Raw genomic sequence first — 19,190 nt, forward strand, 5'->3', positions numbered from 1 at the left:
GGATTTTGGTCCTTGGCTCTTGGTTGAAAAATACTGGAAAGAAGGCCAGTGAGAAATAGGATTCTCTTCTCCAGAGAGAGATGAAAATACAACACTATGTTGCTGGACATCATGAAGGACAGGCTTACTGAGAGGCCCAGCACAGTGGTGCTTGACTGGCTCCAATTAAGATCAGGAGAAGAGAGAGAGGAAAGAGGATGCTACTTGTTCTTTCTCACTGTCATTGGCTAAGTCATAAGGACAAGATCTAAAGGCAGTCAGATCCAAAGGGGAGTTTTTGGCTCCCAGCTCCATTTGATTTCTCTGTGTGTCTTTTTTGTATTTAGTCCTCGCTCATTCTCAACTTCAATTTCCCCAAATATAAAATGAAGAAAATAGTACCCCAAGCTTACAGGCATCCTGAAATCTGCGTCTGAAGCTGTCCAGTCCCCATCAGGATTCAGTCCAAAGGTCCAGTCCCATCCCAAAGAGGCAGCACTTCCTGGAAGGGATAAGTGTGATGTGCAGGGAGGAGGGTTCACAGTCACATGTTGAGTTGTCACCCGGCCATTGTCATGTCATCATCACATATTATGTGCTGTATGATGTCTGAATCATTTAGTTCCTCACTGAGGCTGTTGGTGGCTGCTCTCTCCTGAACCCTGCGGATTTTGGATTGAAAGTCTCCTTAAAAGCCAAGGACTTAGCCAACGTGGTGTAGTTCAGTGCCTAGCCTTCTAGCTGTGGGAACTGAGTTTCCGACCCCCGTCCCACTTGGATTACGTAGAAGGACAGTAATAAATGGTGGCTGCTTTGTGACATTGCCAGATGGGGACCATGCTCGCCCGCAGAAGGTATTATCCACTTGTTTCTCTCAAAATAATATTCAGGCTAAACGAGTACTGGGTTCCCTCTGCTACTTGCTGTAGATCTCCATCTGATCTTTACTTTTTATTATTATCAGCATGTATAGACATGAGCGTTTGCCCTGAACCACCACTTCAGTGGCAAATTCTCTTCCTGAACTTCATGGGGCTTGGATCTGGTTTTGTACCTTGTGACTTTGGTCTTTGATTTTTTTTCATCCTTCATGTTGTTGGGAATGAGACCCTGGGTAGCAGGTGATCCCTTTAGAAGGCAAGGTAGAGACGCACATTTATGGACTAAATAAGATATATATATAGCACAGATGTTTGTGAACCCAAGTTCACTTCATCAGATGCTGTGAAAGGATGAGCAGAAAGCAGAGTGTAGGAAGGAGAGAGAAATCTGAATACAAAAGACAAGGGAGAAGGAAGGTGGGGGTTAGGGGAAGGGGAGAATGTCATAATAAAGGCTAATCCGGGTAATAAAATAATAATCCACAGTCCCTGTTTAAACCACACTTAACCAAGTCCAGTTTGTGGATGATTTCTTGTTCCACAGTTTCCCATTTAAACTGAATTTTAAATGTGTTTTGCCTGAGAACAACAATGATGAGGTCAGTGATACCTTTAGACAGCACAGACCTTTAGAGGATAGGTTTTATGGCTTGATCTACTGAAGCCTTTGGGATGTTTTTTCCCGTTTCCCTTTGTTTCGTGCATATCTCGTCCTTGGCTGTAATAGCGGTATAGATTCTGCCTGATGCGACATTACATCCTTCCTTGTTAGTCCTTTTCCCAGCACATGCTAGCTGCTGGAATTTTTAAAATCCAGAGCCTAAGGTTTTTGTGAACCTCTTCTCTATCAAGTGAGCCATCAAGCTTCAGAAACCCCATGCAATGGAATTGGAAATGCATGCATTTGGTACCCAAGGCTGCGCAGGTTTTACTGTACCCCTTAAACACCTGGAAATGACTGTCTAGAGGTGGGAAATACAGCCTCATGCAGCTCTCGGCAAGGGACAGCTTCTGGATTACTGTGCTTGAAGATGGACTCGGGCTTCCAAGAAAAGTGGATTAATTGTGAAGTGTCAATATGGTCTTGCCTTTTGCAGGACAGTGGCTATTATTTAAATATTTAGCACATTGTGGGAGACTGACAACTGTGGACTTCTCTCTTGTTAGCACAAGTGTCTGAGAAATGGAAAGAGCATAGGCTAGATCTGTCCTTCAGACATAGGCAAGTATAAAACTCCGAGCATCGGTGAGCAATTCAAGGGAAATAATGGCTTGAGACTAAGCTGTGCCTATACTGGCTAAAGGCTCCCTTGCAGGTTTAGGACACAAACTGAAATGAAGGTGGTTTCAAAGCAACGTAGTCACTTGAGGTCCATTCTCAGCAGTGGGGCATGCATGTATGCACGGTGATGCTGACTGCCAACAAGAGGCATTCTGGTTTGCACGTGGTGTGATTGTACTCCTGGTGTGGTCCACAGATTTTTCACGATGCTTAAATGATTCCCACTTTACATGAATATAAGTGAAATTGGAGTAGGGTCCATCAGAGGACTGCTCAAGACTGCACAAGCAGTCCTGGCAACATGGATAGTAGCCACTTCCGCTGTACTACCCACTTTCCAGCACCCTTTGTTAGCTTAGAAGGAAAATTCATTCCAGATGATCTAAGTTCCTAGAAACGGGCTTCTCTCAAAATGTGAGCTCTCCACTTATACTGCAGTCTCTGGGTAGGAAACAAGATGTTGATTCCTGTCCGTATTTCCCCCAACTCCTCCCTTTCTGCTCTTTGCCTCTTACAAACCATTCAGCTTCCCTGGGCATCTGCTGCATTTAGGAAAACAGCTAATTCTTCCTTTTTGTTGTTGTTACTACAGGGCAACCATAGATGAAGTGGAAACAGATGTGGTGGAGATAGAAGCAAAGCTTGACAAGGTAAGATGCAGCGGCTTGGGGTGGGAAGGGACTGCATTTAGGTGGACGAAGGATAAGCCTTTGGTTTGACAATATGGCCCCACCAGCTTGTTCAGAAAGGGACTGTGCTTAGAAAGTCAGGAAACCACTGTGTAATATACTGGCATAGTACATATGATCGTGTCCTCCTTCTACTGGCTGCCCCAATCAGTGCAACCTGGTGATAGCCAAATTTAGCTGTTCTTTAGTGCAAGTGAATGAAGCTCTTCTTAGCATGGAAGTGTGGCTGTGTAGCTGCTGTGCCAGACTGAACCCCTGGAGATTTCCAGCTGTTAGTGACTTGCTGTATGATGATGAGTGAGTAATTTTGCCCCTCTTCCCTCCCCCCTAGAGCAATCAAGGCAGGGACCATCTCTTGCTACGTATCTACTCAGTGATCTACCGCAATGGGATCCTTCTCATTGTCGAGGCCTCAAATAGAGCCACTCTTGTGGAAGGGTCAGTCTCCAATGGTAACTGCCATGTCTGGTGGTTTGTGATTGTGATGGTCCAGGGAAAATGCAGAAAGAGATGAATGAACTCTTTTACCGGACCAAGCAATCATATAGTTGGGAGAAGATGTCAGACAAGCTTTTGGTCACAAAATGCTGTTCCTCAAGTATGGGAAAGGTGGCTGCATCTGTTCCCTAGACCTGAGGAAGGGCATAGCATGCCCAAAGGTTGCTTGTCATTTGTTCCAGCTGTAAGATTGGCTCAGTAGAAGAAGTCATCAAACAAACCTTGCTCCTTGCATATATATGGGCAGTTTTGGGTCAGGTTTGGTGCCAGGGATGGGATTCATTTGGGAATTGTTTTTTAATAGTATCTTATTGATTTTTGTTTTCACTGTAGCAAATTCCTTAAGTCCACTTGCTGTATTAACAGTCACCCCCCCCCCCCCGAAATTCCCTTTTTTGAGGGGGCTTGTGTTGTCCAGTGTTTTGAGGCAAGGACTGTGATTCACGACTCCTGGTTCTGTTCTTATCTCTCCTAACAAAGCCTGACATGCACATACCTCTCCATACCACTTTTTCTTCCATAAGTAAATTTAAGATACCTGCTTCATAGGTACTTTTATCAAGCCCAGCTTGATAATCGTGAATGCTTTGAGACTTGTGGGTGAAAAGCACTACACAAATGCTCATTAGTAGTATGTCTGTATAAGTGAGGAAGTCAGTGTGGGTACATATACCACGATCCTGTGCTGGATATAATTATAAAGGAGCTAAAGCCGAGTGGCCAGACTCCCAGGCTGCTAGCTTAGCACAAGCTAGACCTCCCCCACTGGAAGCCAGACTCTGAAGTTTGTTACCAATTTTCCCCCACTTTATGTTCACATGGCTTTGTAATTTAGGGCTATGTTTATGTAACTCAGATCTGTAATACACTAGCGTACTGCACTGGTATTACACTCCACGTGCACAATTGGTTTACTGGGCCAGACTGTGCCTACTATTTTTTTTCCTGGATGCTGGGACCAGCATTTGATAGAGAAGCATAGCAAAAACACCTTCATGTACGTACCACAAAGAATTCCCTGGATGTAACAAATAGATGCAGAAAAAAAACAAGTCTAGTCTGTGTCTCTTGACCCTGTCACTTTAAGATTTCCAACTATCTATCCATCTGTGCTACTACAGGACTTGATGAGGTCTCTGTCGGCAATTAGCAATGCAAAACCTTCCATCAGGAAAAAATATGGTTTGTAATATCCATGCACTTCGGAGTAGGGGGCAGGGAGAGAAGTGCTGAAAGAGGCTTGGATCTCAGTCAAGAGGCTTACTGATGGAAGGCTGTTTTCCCACCCTACTCCCCTCAAATATCTGAGACACCAGCCAAGATGTTTCTGAATGAGAACAGACGGACAGAAACGTGGTGGAGGAAGCCGAGAAACTATTGAATTCTTAGCAGAGACTGCATGCTGTTAGATGGAAAGGGAAATCCGGCACAGGATGGGGAAGGTGGCCTGGTTTAAGCCACAAGTTCTTGGAGGTCAGCAGCCTGTAGGAAATGAATGGATGGTTTTAGTCTTGAGTTCTCGGGACAGGTGTCTTCATGTGTTGGTGACCCCCCAGAGAGGCTCAGACGAACCATTCAAGTTGGTTTTTCAGAGACGGGATCAAAGCACATTAGCTGCCTAGCATGGGGAAAGCTTGTCTTAATGGAAGTGCTACTGCCACTGTGGATACGGGAATTTAGTTTCTTGGACTGCCCATCTGGAACCCTTCACTAGCACCAAGATCAGGCCCAGAGCAGTTACCGGGGACTGAGTTAAACAGTTAAATACTCCGTGCATATTTTCGGCCAACTATGCAACAAGATCAGAAATACAAGCTTGGCATCAGGACAGATGAGGTTGACTTGGATCTGAAGGGTCATTGAACTTCAAAGCCATTTCTCTTCACTTCTTTTTGGACTCGCCTCTCAATTTCAGCAAGATTTGGTCGTTGTTACGTAGCGCAGCACTCTGTCTAGATTTGCACATGCCCTTATGGTGTTTGCATGTTTTATAGTCATCAGTGGAGATATCCTGAGAACACACCTGTGTCCGCTCAAGTGCTTTGTCCTAGGTAACATCAGACATCTGCATCTGAATCAGAAACTGAACCTGCGTTTCCTTACTCTAGTTCAGTGCTCAGCCTACAGTTGCAGTCTTCCTCTCAGGGAAAAATTATGGAATAAGGTACTAGTGTTCAGTGTAAACATGGGAGTCAGAACCTGGCTCTTAAGACTGAATATTGAACTCTCTGAACTTCCTGTGGTTTGGTGGGTTTTTCAGTTTTTAATTGCTTTCTCCAGTTAGAGGCAGAAGCAGTTATTTCTAATGCAGTTTAAATACAGATGCTTCCTTCGCTCACATAGGCTGACCTCAGGTTAGCCTCCAGCTGTTGCAGACTGATTTCCTACCAGCGGTGCCCAAGCTTTCTAGTATTTCAGGAGTCTTTCCAAAGCGAGGGAATGCGATTTCAGAGTGTGCTCAGGTTGCGTGGCCCTCAGCTACTAGCAACACAGCCTTGGCTGTGCATGTGTGCGCACAAGGAGGTATTTTAGAAACCGCCACGTTGCAGAGAAAGCTGGATTTCCTTTCCAAAGGATCTGTTGAAAGCTCCTTGAGTCCGTCTGGGCTCCAGATGCAATAGAAGCTGGATCAGTTTGTTTTCTATCTTTGGTGTTGGATGGAGCAGTACGAGCCTGCTAGCCTGTTCTGCTAAAACTTTGTGAACAACAGAATGAGAGAAGTACAAGAACTGGATTCAGAAGCTGTCTGTTGGAGACAGCTGGGGAGATCTGCTCTCACCCCAGGGGCTAAGGGGAGAATTGGTCAATAAATAAAGGAATACATCTCTCTCATTAGGATTAGACAAAAATGACTTTATAATCATTACACAAACAAGTGACAATTTCTTAATTTCCAAAATGCTTGTCCACAGTTTTGATTTTTTTTTTTCATGTTGCCAGAAAGCCCTGAACTGCAGTAAAACATTCTGAATAACCCCAACTTTGTCACCCCGCTGATCTTCAAAAAGCATCTTGACAGACACCCACTTTGCCGAGGTCATCTGATCCCAGGTGTCTTTTCTTCCCTAGTGCCGGGGGGCTGGACCCAATGATCTGTAAAGTCCCTTCCAGCCCCTAACATCTATGACACTAGGAAATGAATACTTCCCTCCTCCCCTCCCCCCCCCCCTTTCTTTTTTTTGAGCAGCCCAAACTGTGCATGGTAGGAAAGTTGCTTTGGGCTGTGGTTCTAAAATGACAAAGAGAATCCATGAGTTCTTTTGATCTCTTTCCTGCTTTCCGTCAGGAGCTTTGGCCGTAAGCAGAAAAGCAGTCCTAGGGTGAAAAGGTCTAAAACATGCTTAGATGAATGCTGTAGTCAGCAAGCAGTTAGTCTAGGTGTGCTCAGGGGTCTGCGGTGCACGTGGGTGGCTCTTGGGGGCTGGACATGCTTCCTGTAACTGAATTAGGACAAATGGACCTCAAGGAGGGGGGTTCCCAGCAAGAAACAGCCTACAGAAGCTGGCTATTGTGGTTCAAGACTTGCTCCTGGAGCAAGGAAGTGGCCTCATTCTTGCTGTCAGACTGCTCAAGTAGCACCCTGGGCTTCAACTGAATTATTACAGCATGTGCTGGATATAAGCAGGAACAGAAGTGGGTTTGGGGTACGTGGTTCTCCAGCATAACGAGTCGCGTACTTGTTTTTAAAGTTGCTGAGCCCCAGCTTCCCTGGAGCAAGGACCTTCTAAAGCCCACCAAGCAAATGTTAAGTCATACACCGTGCAGACACAGCTTTCAAGAGTCCTTTCAGCCACTGTAACACATGCATGTGACCAGGAAAGCAAGAGCTAGCATCCTCCCAAATTGACAGGAATCCCAGTGCCTGGTTGTAGGCACATTATGCAGGTTTAAAACCAGCTTCAGTCCACTGCCTCAGAGGTTATGGTTCATCAGGACTGTAGAATCTCACCACCTCCACCCTTGTTCCTTTGTATGCTATGCATGAAGCACCCAGCTGCTGGGTAACACTCAGGACAAATCGCATGCAGGTGAGCTCTGACACATGGGCCTGGGGGCTGATTAGCATCAACGAAGTGCTTCCAGAGTACAAGTTACCTGCAAACACACAGCTGCAGCTACTCGCCTTCCAGTCAAGTGCCAGGGTGCATTTTGCTGCTTCATCATCAGGCATGTAATCGCATCCCAAGAGAGCTTTGCTGGGCAGGCTGTTTGGCCAGATCAAAAAAACCCACTCCTTCCAAAGCAAGGAAAGTCCCAAATCCTTAGGGGCTGTGCAACAGTTCAGGCTTTTCCCTGGGTGTCGGGGGCTGCTTCTCACTGCTGCCAGGAATTGCAGTTCCCCTGCTAAGTCCAACTAAATTTTTGCAAAAAAGAAATTATTATTTTGCAAAAATGTAGTTGGTCTAATAAAAGAGATCCCATCTACCATGAGTTCTGATTCCTTTTGCCTCTAGACCAATATGGCTGCAACCTGAATACCTGCTAAGTCCTGCACTTCAGATGCAAGGTTTCTGTATTACATCGTCAGGCAGCTACCCTACCTGCCCCTGCTACAAGTACTAGCCAGGAGCACCCAAAGCTGGGTAAGCTGCTCTGCAAGCTCTGAGCTGTCCTCAGATATCCCCAACCAAGCTCTTCTCTGCACACAGCCACCCCAAGTAGGCACCAAGCCCTCAAACTTGCCCTAAGCAGGCCTTGCTGTGTCCTGATGGCATGGCTCTGAGAAGCCAAGCAGGCACAGGTGGGAGTGGAGGCATAAGATGCTCTTAAGGGCCCCTCCTGGCTTGTGACAGCCTGGTTAGAGTTCCCTGTTACTGGTGGGGGCTCCTTCCATGCCTGACAATGCAATAAGGAGCCTCCCCTTCCTTTCCTGAGCAGCTGCTGTGTGACAGCTTCATAGACCCTGCAATGCCCCCTGTTCTCAGAGTAGGGCACCCCTTGGCTCTGCAGCCCTCCTCAACCAAACACCTTGGCCGTGGCACGTGGGGCATGGTTCCAAGCTTCACTTTGCACTCATGAGGGCCAGATCCTGACTGGGGGTAAATTGGCGTTGTCTCACTGTCCTTGTGCACCCCCAAGGACCTGTGCTGTCTGCAGTGGCAAGGGAGTCATTCAAAGAAGCAGCATGCACCCACCTGTGGCACCACAGGGCAGGAATTGGCCAGGCAAACCTCAAAAAAATGCTGCGTGTTGCAATGGCAGAAATGTCAGCAGACAATAGCCAAGTATTTAGGGTAGAAAATGGACATGGGGTCCTTAATGCAGGCGCTTAGTCAGTAGGAACCCCCAAATAGCATTGCACAGAGCAACGAGAGTGCTAAGTTGGTAGCACTGCCTGGCTGAGCCTTGAATCTGGGCCCAGACATCCTCCCCTGCTCATGCTACAGGCTTACTCACTGAAGTCATGTGAGTATTATGTTCTGGTCCCTGTTTGAACGTCTGTGCCTTTCTTGAAGACAGCAAAGAATGAGACTTCAGTTTGAATTTTCAGGCTAAGAATAGTCCAGGCTAAAATTTGCAAGATGCTTCAGGGGAGGTTTTCTGGTGTCAATTTGTCTTGGGGATTTTTATTTCTCTCCAGTGGGTGAGTCACGCACTTGGAGCAACCCATATCTACTGCTGCCAGTCAGTAGATCTGCTAACCTGCCTCAAGCTGTATTTGCTTTTGCTTTTAGCTGCAGAAGGAGTCCTGGGTTCAAACCTTGCTCTTACCACAAGCAGCAAGCCTGAGTCTGCAATCTTACTTGCAAGTCCACTTTGCTTGCAAATGCTTTGCCCAACTCTGTACGACTGTCCCCACTCACATCTCTCCCTCCCCTTCTCTCTGCAGCTGGTGAAGCTATGCAGTGGAATGATTGAGGCTGGGAAAGCCTACATCACCACCAACAAACACTTTGTCAGCGGGGTCCGAGACCTGTCTCAGCAATGCAAGAAGGACGAAATGATTTCAGTGAGTCTCTTTGGGGTGGTGGGCAGCAAACTTGTTGAGAGATGGACAACGCACGAGAGAATGGCATTAAAGACGGGAGGGGTATTTCTGGAAACTGGCTTTAATCTGAGCGAATGCAAATGTTTTCCAAGAGAGGCTAGCAGCCCCCATTGCTAGAGGGATGCTTTACAGCGTGAAATGGTACTTTAGGCTGTTATTTATTAGGTTGGTACCTTTAAGCCTGTACTTGCATGTTTCTAGGGAATGGAGTGGCAGAATTGAGAAGCAGGACTTTGAACATTTTTGTCCTGCTTACCATTGCCAGACTCATTCTAAAGCCCTGAAAAGGGAAGACGTAGTGGGGGGGGGGCTCCATGTGACTCAGCTTATCTTTCTGAGTGAAATGGGTTCACTTCCTGGAGGGGCCACTGAAAAGGAAATGGCTGTGAGGTTAAATTAATATTTGCAAAGTGCTTGGAGATCATTGCAGCAATATGATAACACTTTCCCCATCAAAAGCAGGGAAATCAGATCAACTCTTAGCACCATTTGGGGTCATAAATCGTATCAAAATCTCCCATAAATCCATGAGAACCATTTCACTGCTGGCTCTTCAGATGCTATGTATGGTCTAGATATTCTGAATATCAAATCCTTGGGGGTGAAGTTTATGCCTGCTCAGATTTGCTTAAAACCTATGCGTCATCTTAGTCCCACACAGGGCAGATTCAGTGTCTGGAAGAAAAATCCCCTGATTTTTTTTTTTTTTCATCGCTAAAAGGTTTGCAAGGGGAACTGTGCTTTTAAGAAGCCAGAATGCAGACAAGGTCCTTTGAATCTGGGTCGGCGAGCATTAGTTATTTAGGAAACATGTAGAACTGTCGTGCAAAAGCAATAACCAGGGGGGTGCTGTGCTCAGCACTAAACTGGAAAGAGGAGGGGAAGAAGGGCAGCTGCTCCATTAACCGCCTGCTTGCTTCTTTCACAGGAGTGCCTTGACAAATTTGGAGACAGCCTGCAGGAAATGATTAACTATCACATGGTAAGGTGCCATCTTACTCTCATGTTCTTTGCATGCTGGGGGCGAACCTGTAATGGTCTTACCTTGTTCTTTAGAGGCTACGTGATGATCTGCTGGTGTTCAGTCAGGCAGCAATGACACCACAGTGGGTCTAGGAGAGTTTTCTTGAAAAGGTCCCATTTTCTGCTTTCTTGGCAGCAGATGTGAGAGAGAGGTTCCTGTCATGTGTAAGAGGTTCTCCCCTTTCTGGGAGGTGTCCAGTAGGCCAAGTTCTGCCTCTGTTAGTCAGTGGGATTACTGCATATGCACAATGGCCAGCAGTCACGCACTGTGTGCATCAGTCAGTGCAGTGGGCTGCATGGGTACATCGATCTGTGGATTTATATCGGCTTGCGTGACTGCTGTGGCCCATGGGGGTCCACTACAGGTGTCGCCATGTGGCTTGTAGAGGACCGTATGCATGATATTAGTGAGTGGGGTTGGGTGTGGGTCTCCGAGGGCAGGACTTGTCCTAATGTCTTCAGCCAAACACACAGGACTTTAATGCTCTGCACGGTGATGTGAAGAAGATGCTTTCAGCACCTTTCCAGGTACTGGGTGCTACAGCTTTGCTCTCCCCACTCTCTTTGTTGTAAGGCTCCTTAGCTTCCATAGCAGGATGCATCTGATGAAGCATCCGCTGTGCATTGCCCATTCCAGCCACCAAAGCTATGCATGGTCTGAGAATGGTTCAAGGCAGCTGCGGCCCTCTGTGGTGTCTGGGGCAGCCAGCAGCGCGTCAGGGAGCAGAGGAGAGAACGCAGGGCACATTTCTCATCCTTGCTTGACATTTCAAAGCTTTCACTGCGGACTTGCAGCCGCCAGAGGGTCAAGGTCATAAAACCAGTGTCAGGGGAAGAGCTAGAACATTCGTCCCTAAACGGAAAGAGCAAACGTGCATAGTCCTGTGGTGCAGATGAATCATTCTTCTTTTGTGATTGTACTGGAGGCACCTTGTGAGGCCAGTGCAGGAACAGATGGGGTCCTGAAGGACCCCCAGCCCTGATGCTGCTCACTTTCAGAGCCCCTCATGGATTCCAGATGGAGAGAGCAAGGCCAGGACACACTGGTTTCCCATCAGGATGTAGCTCTTCCCCAGCCAGCAGAATGACTTGGAGAGTCGCTTGGCTGTTCCCAAAGCAGAATGTGCTTTGGAGCTTTGCACTGTGCTTGAGAGTCCATTTAAATGCAACTCCAAAGCAGGGACCCCAGATGGATAAAGCGGACTATATTAATGCTGCCATAAGATGGAAGGAAATGCCTAGGAGCAGGCTGATCCCCTAACCACGCTGAATCTCGGTACCAGAGCTCTTCCGTAGAGAGATCCTGCTGTCTTCTCCAGACCAGACACATGGGCAGAGTATTTATGGCCCTTGCAAAGTACAAAGGTGCTTCTGGTTCTGAGCCAGCCCTACAATATTTTAAGCACAGAAGCTCATAATCGATTCAAATGTTTTAAACCGAAGAAAGCTTCAGGGTGCCAGTACTGGAGTGACCCAGTTTTATCCCACAGTGCTCCTGTCACTTTATGTTAGAAAGAGGATGATGTGTGCTTTCAGGACTCAGGTTAACTGTATTGGGTGGAGGGCAAAGCAGCAATGAGTCCATTTTATTCTTTGGGAAGCAGGTTGGGAGAGTTAGTTCCTCATAGGACATGCCATGGGGAGGAGGTTAAAACACATGATGCAGAAAGCCAGCAGTGAAGGGCTGAATAAAACCATCTGAGTGTGAGTGCATGTGAGAGAGAGGGTAAAAAGGGGTTGGGAAGAGACGGCTGAGGTCAGGTCTATACTTGGGAGCCTTTCCTGATACAGCTGTCTCACCTGGTACACTATCCAAAGTGTTCCTAATGTGGCTGCAACTTGGAATATGAAACTTGTGCATAACTCTGTCTACACTAAGCGATGAAGCCAGCACAGCCGTACAGATCGCACGTCAATCCGCATTACACCAGTGACCAATAAATATAATTATGCTGGCCTCCATTTGTTGTGCAGACCTGGCTTGTGTCTGCATGTAACATGAGAGAGAAGGGGTAAGAGTTTGTAGGGATATGAGAGCGAGGGAAAGGGAATACTTGGATAAGAGACATTGTGCATGAGAGAGACTATCTGCATATAAAAGTGTTGCCAGCAAAGCAACTGCATAACCTATACCAGCCAAAGATTTTTTCCCCCTCCAGTATAACTGCTTTCTGCTAGCACAGCAAAGTCTGTTGAAAGAAAAGAAAATAATATCGCACTCCCAACCAGCACAGATGTGCTGGCAAAACTTTTTAGGGCAGAATGAGCCAGAGAAAGACAGTGATTGATGCACGCCACAGACAGCAAGAGGGGCGTGTGTGCAAAAGAAAGAGCGACAAGTGCGCGTGCATGTGTGAGAGCAGGCAAAGAATGAGGACCAAAGACAAAGGCCTGTGTTCTGGTAGAGGCACAGGATCCAGTTGCCTGCCTTGTGCCCACAGAAGGTTGCAACATCCTAGTAATATTTAATAACATGCAATTTACTAAGCTACAAGTGCCAAATATGCAACCTCAGAGGAGACTGGCTAATTAAAACCAGTGTAGCAACCACAGAGGATGTGGCAGAGAGGAGAGGGAACTACAGCTTGCAGTGAGAGCTGCATTTAGCCCAGCTGACTGGCAGCATGAGCTAAGCTCCTCTTTGGTCAGAACAGGCCCAGGCTTTGAGTCTTTCCATCTTCTACTTTGCACCAACCGTTAGGCGCAGGCTTTCCCCTGAGGTCCACCCAGGCTCCAGTGATGGTCACATCCATATGCTGGAGGACCGAACAAGGTCTCAGTCCTTGTTGTGGAAAATTGCTGCTCCATTTTAGTTTCATTAGCTAGTCTGGGCCAAGATCCCCCAGTGTGACTAGTGCCTCTGTTTTTCCAACTTGAGACCCTGTGTTGGGGCCTGGTTCTTGGCAATGCTGAGCACCCACCCTCTGAAAACTCAGGCCCCTGTAAGGAGTCTCAGTTCAAGCTTCCATACGTGGAAGCACCCGAATCACTAGGCACCTGGATGATCTTGGTCTCTGCTTTGGCCGTGGATCGCTGCATAGCAGAGTCACTGTCTTAGTGTCTTTCCTTTACCAGTAGACAAGATACTTTGGCAGTGTGGTAGAAGTGGGAATTTTTCAGATCATGCAGTAGTGCAGGGGAGGGCTGGATTCTGAGACCAAAGGGTTCCTTGTTTTCTTTACCCTGGGCGCGTCTATGCATTGATTAGTGCACTCTTGCTAATGAGCGTTAATTCAGTGGGAGCATTGGTGGGTGCAGGGCTGAATCTGAAACCCCCCCCACAGTTTTGACTTGTGTAAAGCTGGAAAGGGTCTTTTGTTAATGAGTAGGTGAGATGTGCAGGGTTTTCTTAAAACTGTGGTTTACCTTAGCTCTCCAGGGTTACACCCCAGAGGTCCACTTTATCCACTCTAACAGTGGCAGGGGTGAAGAGTACGGAAGGGCCATCTTTATAACTTTGTGGTGCTTCTTGTAGTCCAACCCTTTCCCTTGGAGCCTTCACTGTCCTGCCAGGAGTGCTTCCCAAATTCCCAACTGCCTGGGAGCATGCTTTTCTGAAATGCCAGAATCTCACTTTCACCAGCTGCATGCACAAGGGAAAACCCTTGTCTGAACACTGGCTTTCCACGTGCTTTGGAGCACATCAGTCATCCCTAGACTGTGCTTCAGCTTGAGAGCCTTCTGCAGGAAATGTCTTTGGAGTGACTGTAGCATTTTGAGTTGGCCATGGTGCCTGTACAATTTACAGTTATTTTTAGTGATTCTGCTGCTGTCTCTGTGTGTGTGTGTGTGTGTGTGTGTGTGTGTGTATGTGTATGAATATCTCGGTTCATCTATGTGCAAAGATGTCAGCTCTGAAGCAGCAATCAGTGCTTACTCCAGGCATGTGTCCAGGACAGTATGTACAACTGGAACAAGTTGAAAAGAAGGAAGAATCCCTAAAAACAGTTGGAAGAGCTTGTTCTTAACTTTATTGCTGGAGTATTGGCCTGGAAGGGATCCCTGCATCTAGGCCAACTCTGCAAAATCCACATAGGAGATGCTTTAATGAATGGGGAGGACTAGCAAGCTGGAGCTTCAAAGCATTCCAGCTTTTATATGGGACATAAGCAACGGGGAAAAATGCTGACCCAAAGGGATATAGGAGCAAAAGCAGCATCTTGTGGTTAAGGCACTGAGCTGGGATCAAGGTGATGAGGGATCAGCTCTCCCTTTCACCATTGTCCTCCACTGTGATCGCAGTCCAGTCCCTTTTTGTTGCTAAGCGTCAGTTTCCATATCTGTAAAATGGAGTTAATTTGGAGTGAGTGTTGCCTAGATATGTACATTAATGATGCTGATGTGCTCTGGTGCTGTACTGACAGAGGCCAGGTAAGGACTCGGAGAAACAGGAACATCTTACTTAATCAGTTTTTCCCAAAATAAAGGGGATGGTAGGGTGGGGTTAAGAGCAGAGGGGTGGGGAGAGCAAGGGCAACAGGCTTAATCCATATAGAAAAGCTAGGAACCAAATTCTGCGCTGGCCTCTACCAGTACAACCGTGCTTCTTTCTGTGGGATTGCACCAGTGTAAATGGAAGGAGAATTTGGGCCTTGCTGCCGGGTGGAGTTCAAGGAAGGCACCGTATGAGAAAACAAGCTTGTTCCATGGAAAAAAAACCCCGCTCTCCAGAGGAATCCCAAAGCCTCAACCACAGTCAACCTACTTAGCTGAGCACTAGGAAAATATGGTGCAAAGAGCAGCCTTGCATTGATCAAAGCCACACGCTGCGTAGGAAGCAATCCGTCTCCTCCAGCCTTGATACCAGCTGATTTGGAAAAGTGGAAGAGGAAGCAGGGAGTAGCTGGTGGCATTCTTGCTTGACCCTCCTGGATACAGATTGTTGCCTGTGGGGAACCAGGAACACAGCGTGGGTCGGTGGGGGTGGTGTGTGGCATGCCGCAGGCCGGATGTGCTGACCACCAAGTGTGGCTCACGTGGGCGACTGTTTATGGAGAGTGTGTTTGTTTTTTTTTTAGAGAGCATAGAAGAGAAGGCAAGACAAGAAGATACAATGGCCTTGATAATAAAGGATAAGGTCAGGGTCTGAGATACCTTGAACTCATCATTCTTCATCCAGGCTTGTTGGCTTTGGCTGAGTTTGCAGGGAATGGTGATTGCTCTCAGCAGCCCAGAGGAAGTGTTTCTGTAACATGCCAGCAATATGGCAGGGAGACTAATTTCACTGCCTGCTCTGGAGAGAATAACCTTCCAAAATCCTAAACAATAGGCTTTCCAAGACATTCCTTCTAGAAATGTATGCTTCAAGCCACGAAATACAAAGCTCAACTGCACCGTGGGCTGTAGCACTGGTTCCCACTCGTGCTGCAATGCTGACATCTTGAGGCATGCTGCAGCTCTTGTTCTCGCTGGCGGTCTCAGCCGAGAAGCCAAAGACTGACTTGGTCAGTGGGTCTCCTCTAAGACAGGCCCAAGACAAGATGGTGGTGAGCCTGATTCTTTCACTGCAGCTTCCCATAGTATGGATACGGAGGGAATTTGCTCCTCCGGGGTGGTCGGCTCACCCCTTCCCATGGCAGAAATCATTTTTAGGATCATGCAGCCTGCCCACTTCTTCCTTCTAATGTCAGTCCAAAGGTCTGATTCATGTGTACTTTGGCCCTTTGATGACACTTGGGCTCTGTTAGGAGGTCCACAGTAGAAATGGAGAAAAGATCTCCATTACAAAGGATCCCCCACCCCAAGCACCCTCATGGGAAAACTTCAGCACCTCCAGGAAGGAAGCATTACAGGTCAGTAATTAGAGGAGGTGTTTTCCACCCCGCTGCCGGAAAAGTCTGATGAGACTCCCCTTCTCTTGTGCTAGGACAGTGCTGCGCCATTCCCCAAAGGGAGATCAAAGGCTGCAGGGGATAGGATTTTAGAACAGTTTATTTTATGTTGTATCCTTATTAGGATCAATGCATCCTTCAGCTAGTGCACTGCATTTAACTGGGTCTTCTCTGTGAATGGACCGACTGTAACTTGTGCCCCTCAGGAGCTTAGGGGCAGATTTTCCAGGGCACTCGGGGGTAGTTAGGTACATGGCTCCTAATGAACTTGCGTGGGAAATTGTATCTTCTCTTTACAGTGTGAACAGCTTTCAGCCAAGTCTTGAGGCCCTTCTTTGGGGAAGAATCTTGGCATTTGATTCCCAAATCATGTCACTTCACCCAGGGTCAGATTTAGGCTTATGCTACTTAAACTACAGCTTTGGGCCTTACAATACGAGGGGCCTCTAAATAAGGAAAAAAAAAAATCTGGACAACTTCATTCTAATATGACAAAAATATAAATCTACATGGCTCCACAGTTGTTATTCTTACCGAGTTCATAAATTTGTGCAGAAATAACAATAATTCATCTTAAAATTTTATGAAAATCCATTTTTGGTGGGGTTTTTTTTTTTATTTTTATTGTATTGGGGCCTCTTAAGATGGACATAGCTTAGGTCCTCAGCATGTCATAATCTGGCACTGATTTCACCTGCTGGATGCTGAAGGTCTGTATCCCACCTATGTCCTACATAAATCCCCCTGTCCAGTCCATGCTGGACGAGTCTCTGGAGCACAATGGGAGGCTGCACTGGCTGGAGTTATGTCCTTACACGGAGTCGTCTACCTTTCTAGTTGCTGAAGTCACTTCTCTGCTTCCCCTGTGCTCCTCCTCTGGTTGGGTCTTCATGACCCAGCGCAAGGAAGTAAGTTACCTGCACCTGCAGCAGAGCAATAGAGCGAGGGGTGGCATCCTGGGCAGCTGAAGCCCCGCAGCTCCCTTTCCATGCAGCTTGCAGGAGATGAACAATTTTCTTTTACCCTCTGGCACAAACTGGAATTTTGCTCCAGGCCCTTGTGGTTCCCCCTGCCCCTTCCCTCCAAAAACACCAGCATGAATTAATTTGGACTATGGTTTGCCGAGTCCTTTCATGCTGGACGTGCTCCTTGCTTGTCTGCAAACAGATGCTACCCTGTCAGCTGCCAGCCATGGTCCTGCTCTTTAGTGTGGCCAGAGGCCAAGCTTACCTTTTGGGTTTAGGCTGTGGAGAGCTGCAAGGCTTCTGGGCACTCATCCCCTCCTTTGAGGCACTGCTCCTCTGCTACGGCAGGGCCTGGCTCCTCTCTGCCTGCAAGGTTCAGGGAAGACCCAGGCAGCCTGACCCATAACCACAGTCCTGAGAGTCACTGCTCAGCCAACGAATGACTCCTTGCTAGTCTGTGGCATCTCTCCTGAATGCCATCGATGGAGTGTGTCATTGCTCAGTGTCATGCGGGGAAGTGCATGGAGTGGCTTTGGAGCTGGCCTGGATTGGTCTTTCCCTTATTCCCTCTCCATTTGTTCCCATCTGTGCTGGTCCATGCTCAGGCCAGTAGGCATGTGATGCTTGCCCGATGGCACCTGAAGCTGCTGTGCAATGCCCCCTTGCTATCCCTCTCCCTGGCTTCCATCTGCCCCAGAGAAGTATACGAATCCCTAAGCCAGATCCGGCCCCTGGGGCCTTTTGATTCGGTCTGTGGACATGGGGCTTCCTTTGCATTTGGCAGCAGGGAACTTAAGCAGCCAGCATATTCTCCTGCTACCGTTGGGAAAAGCATGACAGCACCTGGGTCTCCCCCTCTGTCCCCGACCCTCATGCCTCTGACCCAAGGTGACTCAATCTGGCCCACATCCTTAACAGGTTGCAGACTGTTGTTCTAAGGCATGAACAACTTGCCGGGCCATTAAATGTGAGAAAACAACCTTTTCCTCTTTTTTTTACAGAGCCTGGTAATCATAATTAAATGCAAGTGTAATGAGATCTGCTTGTAGCTAAAGGAGCCAGAAGGCCTCTGTCAGTTTGGGATCGATAGCTTTATGGCCTGTGGGACTGTGAGCGAAGAGGCCGTGCAGTGGTGTTTAGAATTACATCAGTGCAGTAGCTCATGGATGTTTCCTACAGACCATTACTCAAGAGTATTAAAACCACACGCTTGAACTGGAGAGGGGTCCCCCAGCAGCAGTGTGATTAGAAATCCCAGTTTTCTTCCATGCTGTCAAGGGCAGTTGTTCTGCCCAGTGGAGTCACTTGTCTAATCAGACTACAATGCTACTGTAGAGGTAGCATAATCCCGCCCAGCGCGTGCCAAGAGTGGACGCAGGTGCCTGTGCTTTGTGCTAACCGCTTCGTGCTGCCCAGATTAAAGTCTGTGCAATGCGTCCATTGCTCAGGGCTGCAGCATCACATTTAAAACGGTGAGAAAACGACAGGCACAGGTTGCAGGAGGGGGAGGCAGCACAACATGGAGCGGCTGTGACTTGGCTCTTCATCAAGGAGCAGAGGTGATTTTACCATCACCTACAACACAAGCCACACATGGGCACAAGCTGGAGCTGTTCTGATGTGAACAGTCTTCCCCAGAGACCTCAGGCAGATGGAGGGGTCAGAGCTGGACTGAAAGACGACCTCTGGGCCTCCCAGCACCACTCTGACCAGAGACTAGGGTGGGAGGTGGGGGAGACATGGGTGGTTTTTCCTCTTCCCCCTGATGTAATCAGGAAGGACTGGAGGAAGTTTATGGGAGGAAACTGTGACGAGGAATGGTGCTAGGGGCAAGCAGTTGCCCCGGTCTCCAGGCAGCAGGGGAGTTGTGCAAGTCAGAAAGCAGACCTCATGCCCTACCCTCTTCATGAGGCCAGGAGACAAGCCCCAGCTCTGCCTCTGGGCCAGCTCCACCCATTTTAAATACAGCTGGGTCCAAACCACAGAGTTTACACCCCACTGCAGGGGCATTCGTACCCTGGGCTTCACCTGGCTTAAAGTGACTGATCCCTAA

At 47.7% G+C, this 19,190-nt stretch overlaps 1 protein-coding gene across 1 annotated transcript in view; it reads left to right on the forward strand.

Moving 5' to 3' along the window:
• ACAP3 (ArfGAP with coiled-coil, ankyrin repeat and PH domains 3) overlaps positions 1–19,190 on the forward strand; it is a 149,283-nt gene that overhangs the window by 69,604 nt on the left and 60,489 nt on the right. Inside the window, exons 2-4 of the mRNA XM_090023669.1 lie at positions 2,735–2,792; positions 9,160–9,279; positions 10,247–10,300. Coding sequence (XP_089879795.1) covers positions 2,735–2,792; positions 9,160–9,279; positions 10,247–10,300 — 232 coding nt within the window. The remainder of the gene's footprint in view (positions 1–2,734; positions 2,793–9,159; positions 9,280–10,246; positions 10,301–19,190) is intronic.

This window comes from Crocodylus siamensis, chromosome 12 (genome assembly GCF_052110815.1).
Source record: "Crocodylus siamensis isolate JL-2025a chromosome 12, ASM5211081v1, whole genome shotgun sequence".
Taxonomy (NCBI): domain Eukaryota; kingdom Metazoa; phylum Chordata; order Crocodylia; family Crocodylidae; genus Crocodylus; species Crocodylus siamensis.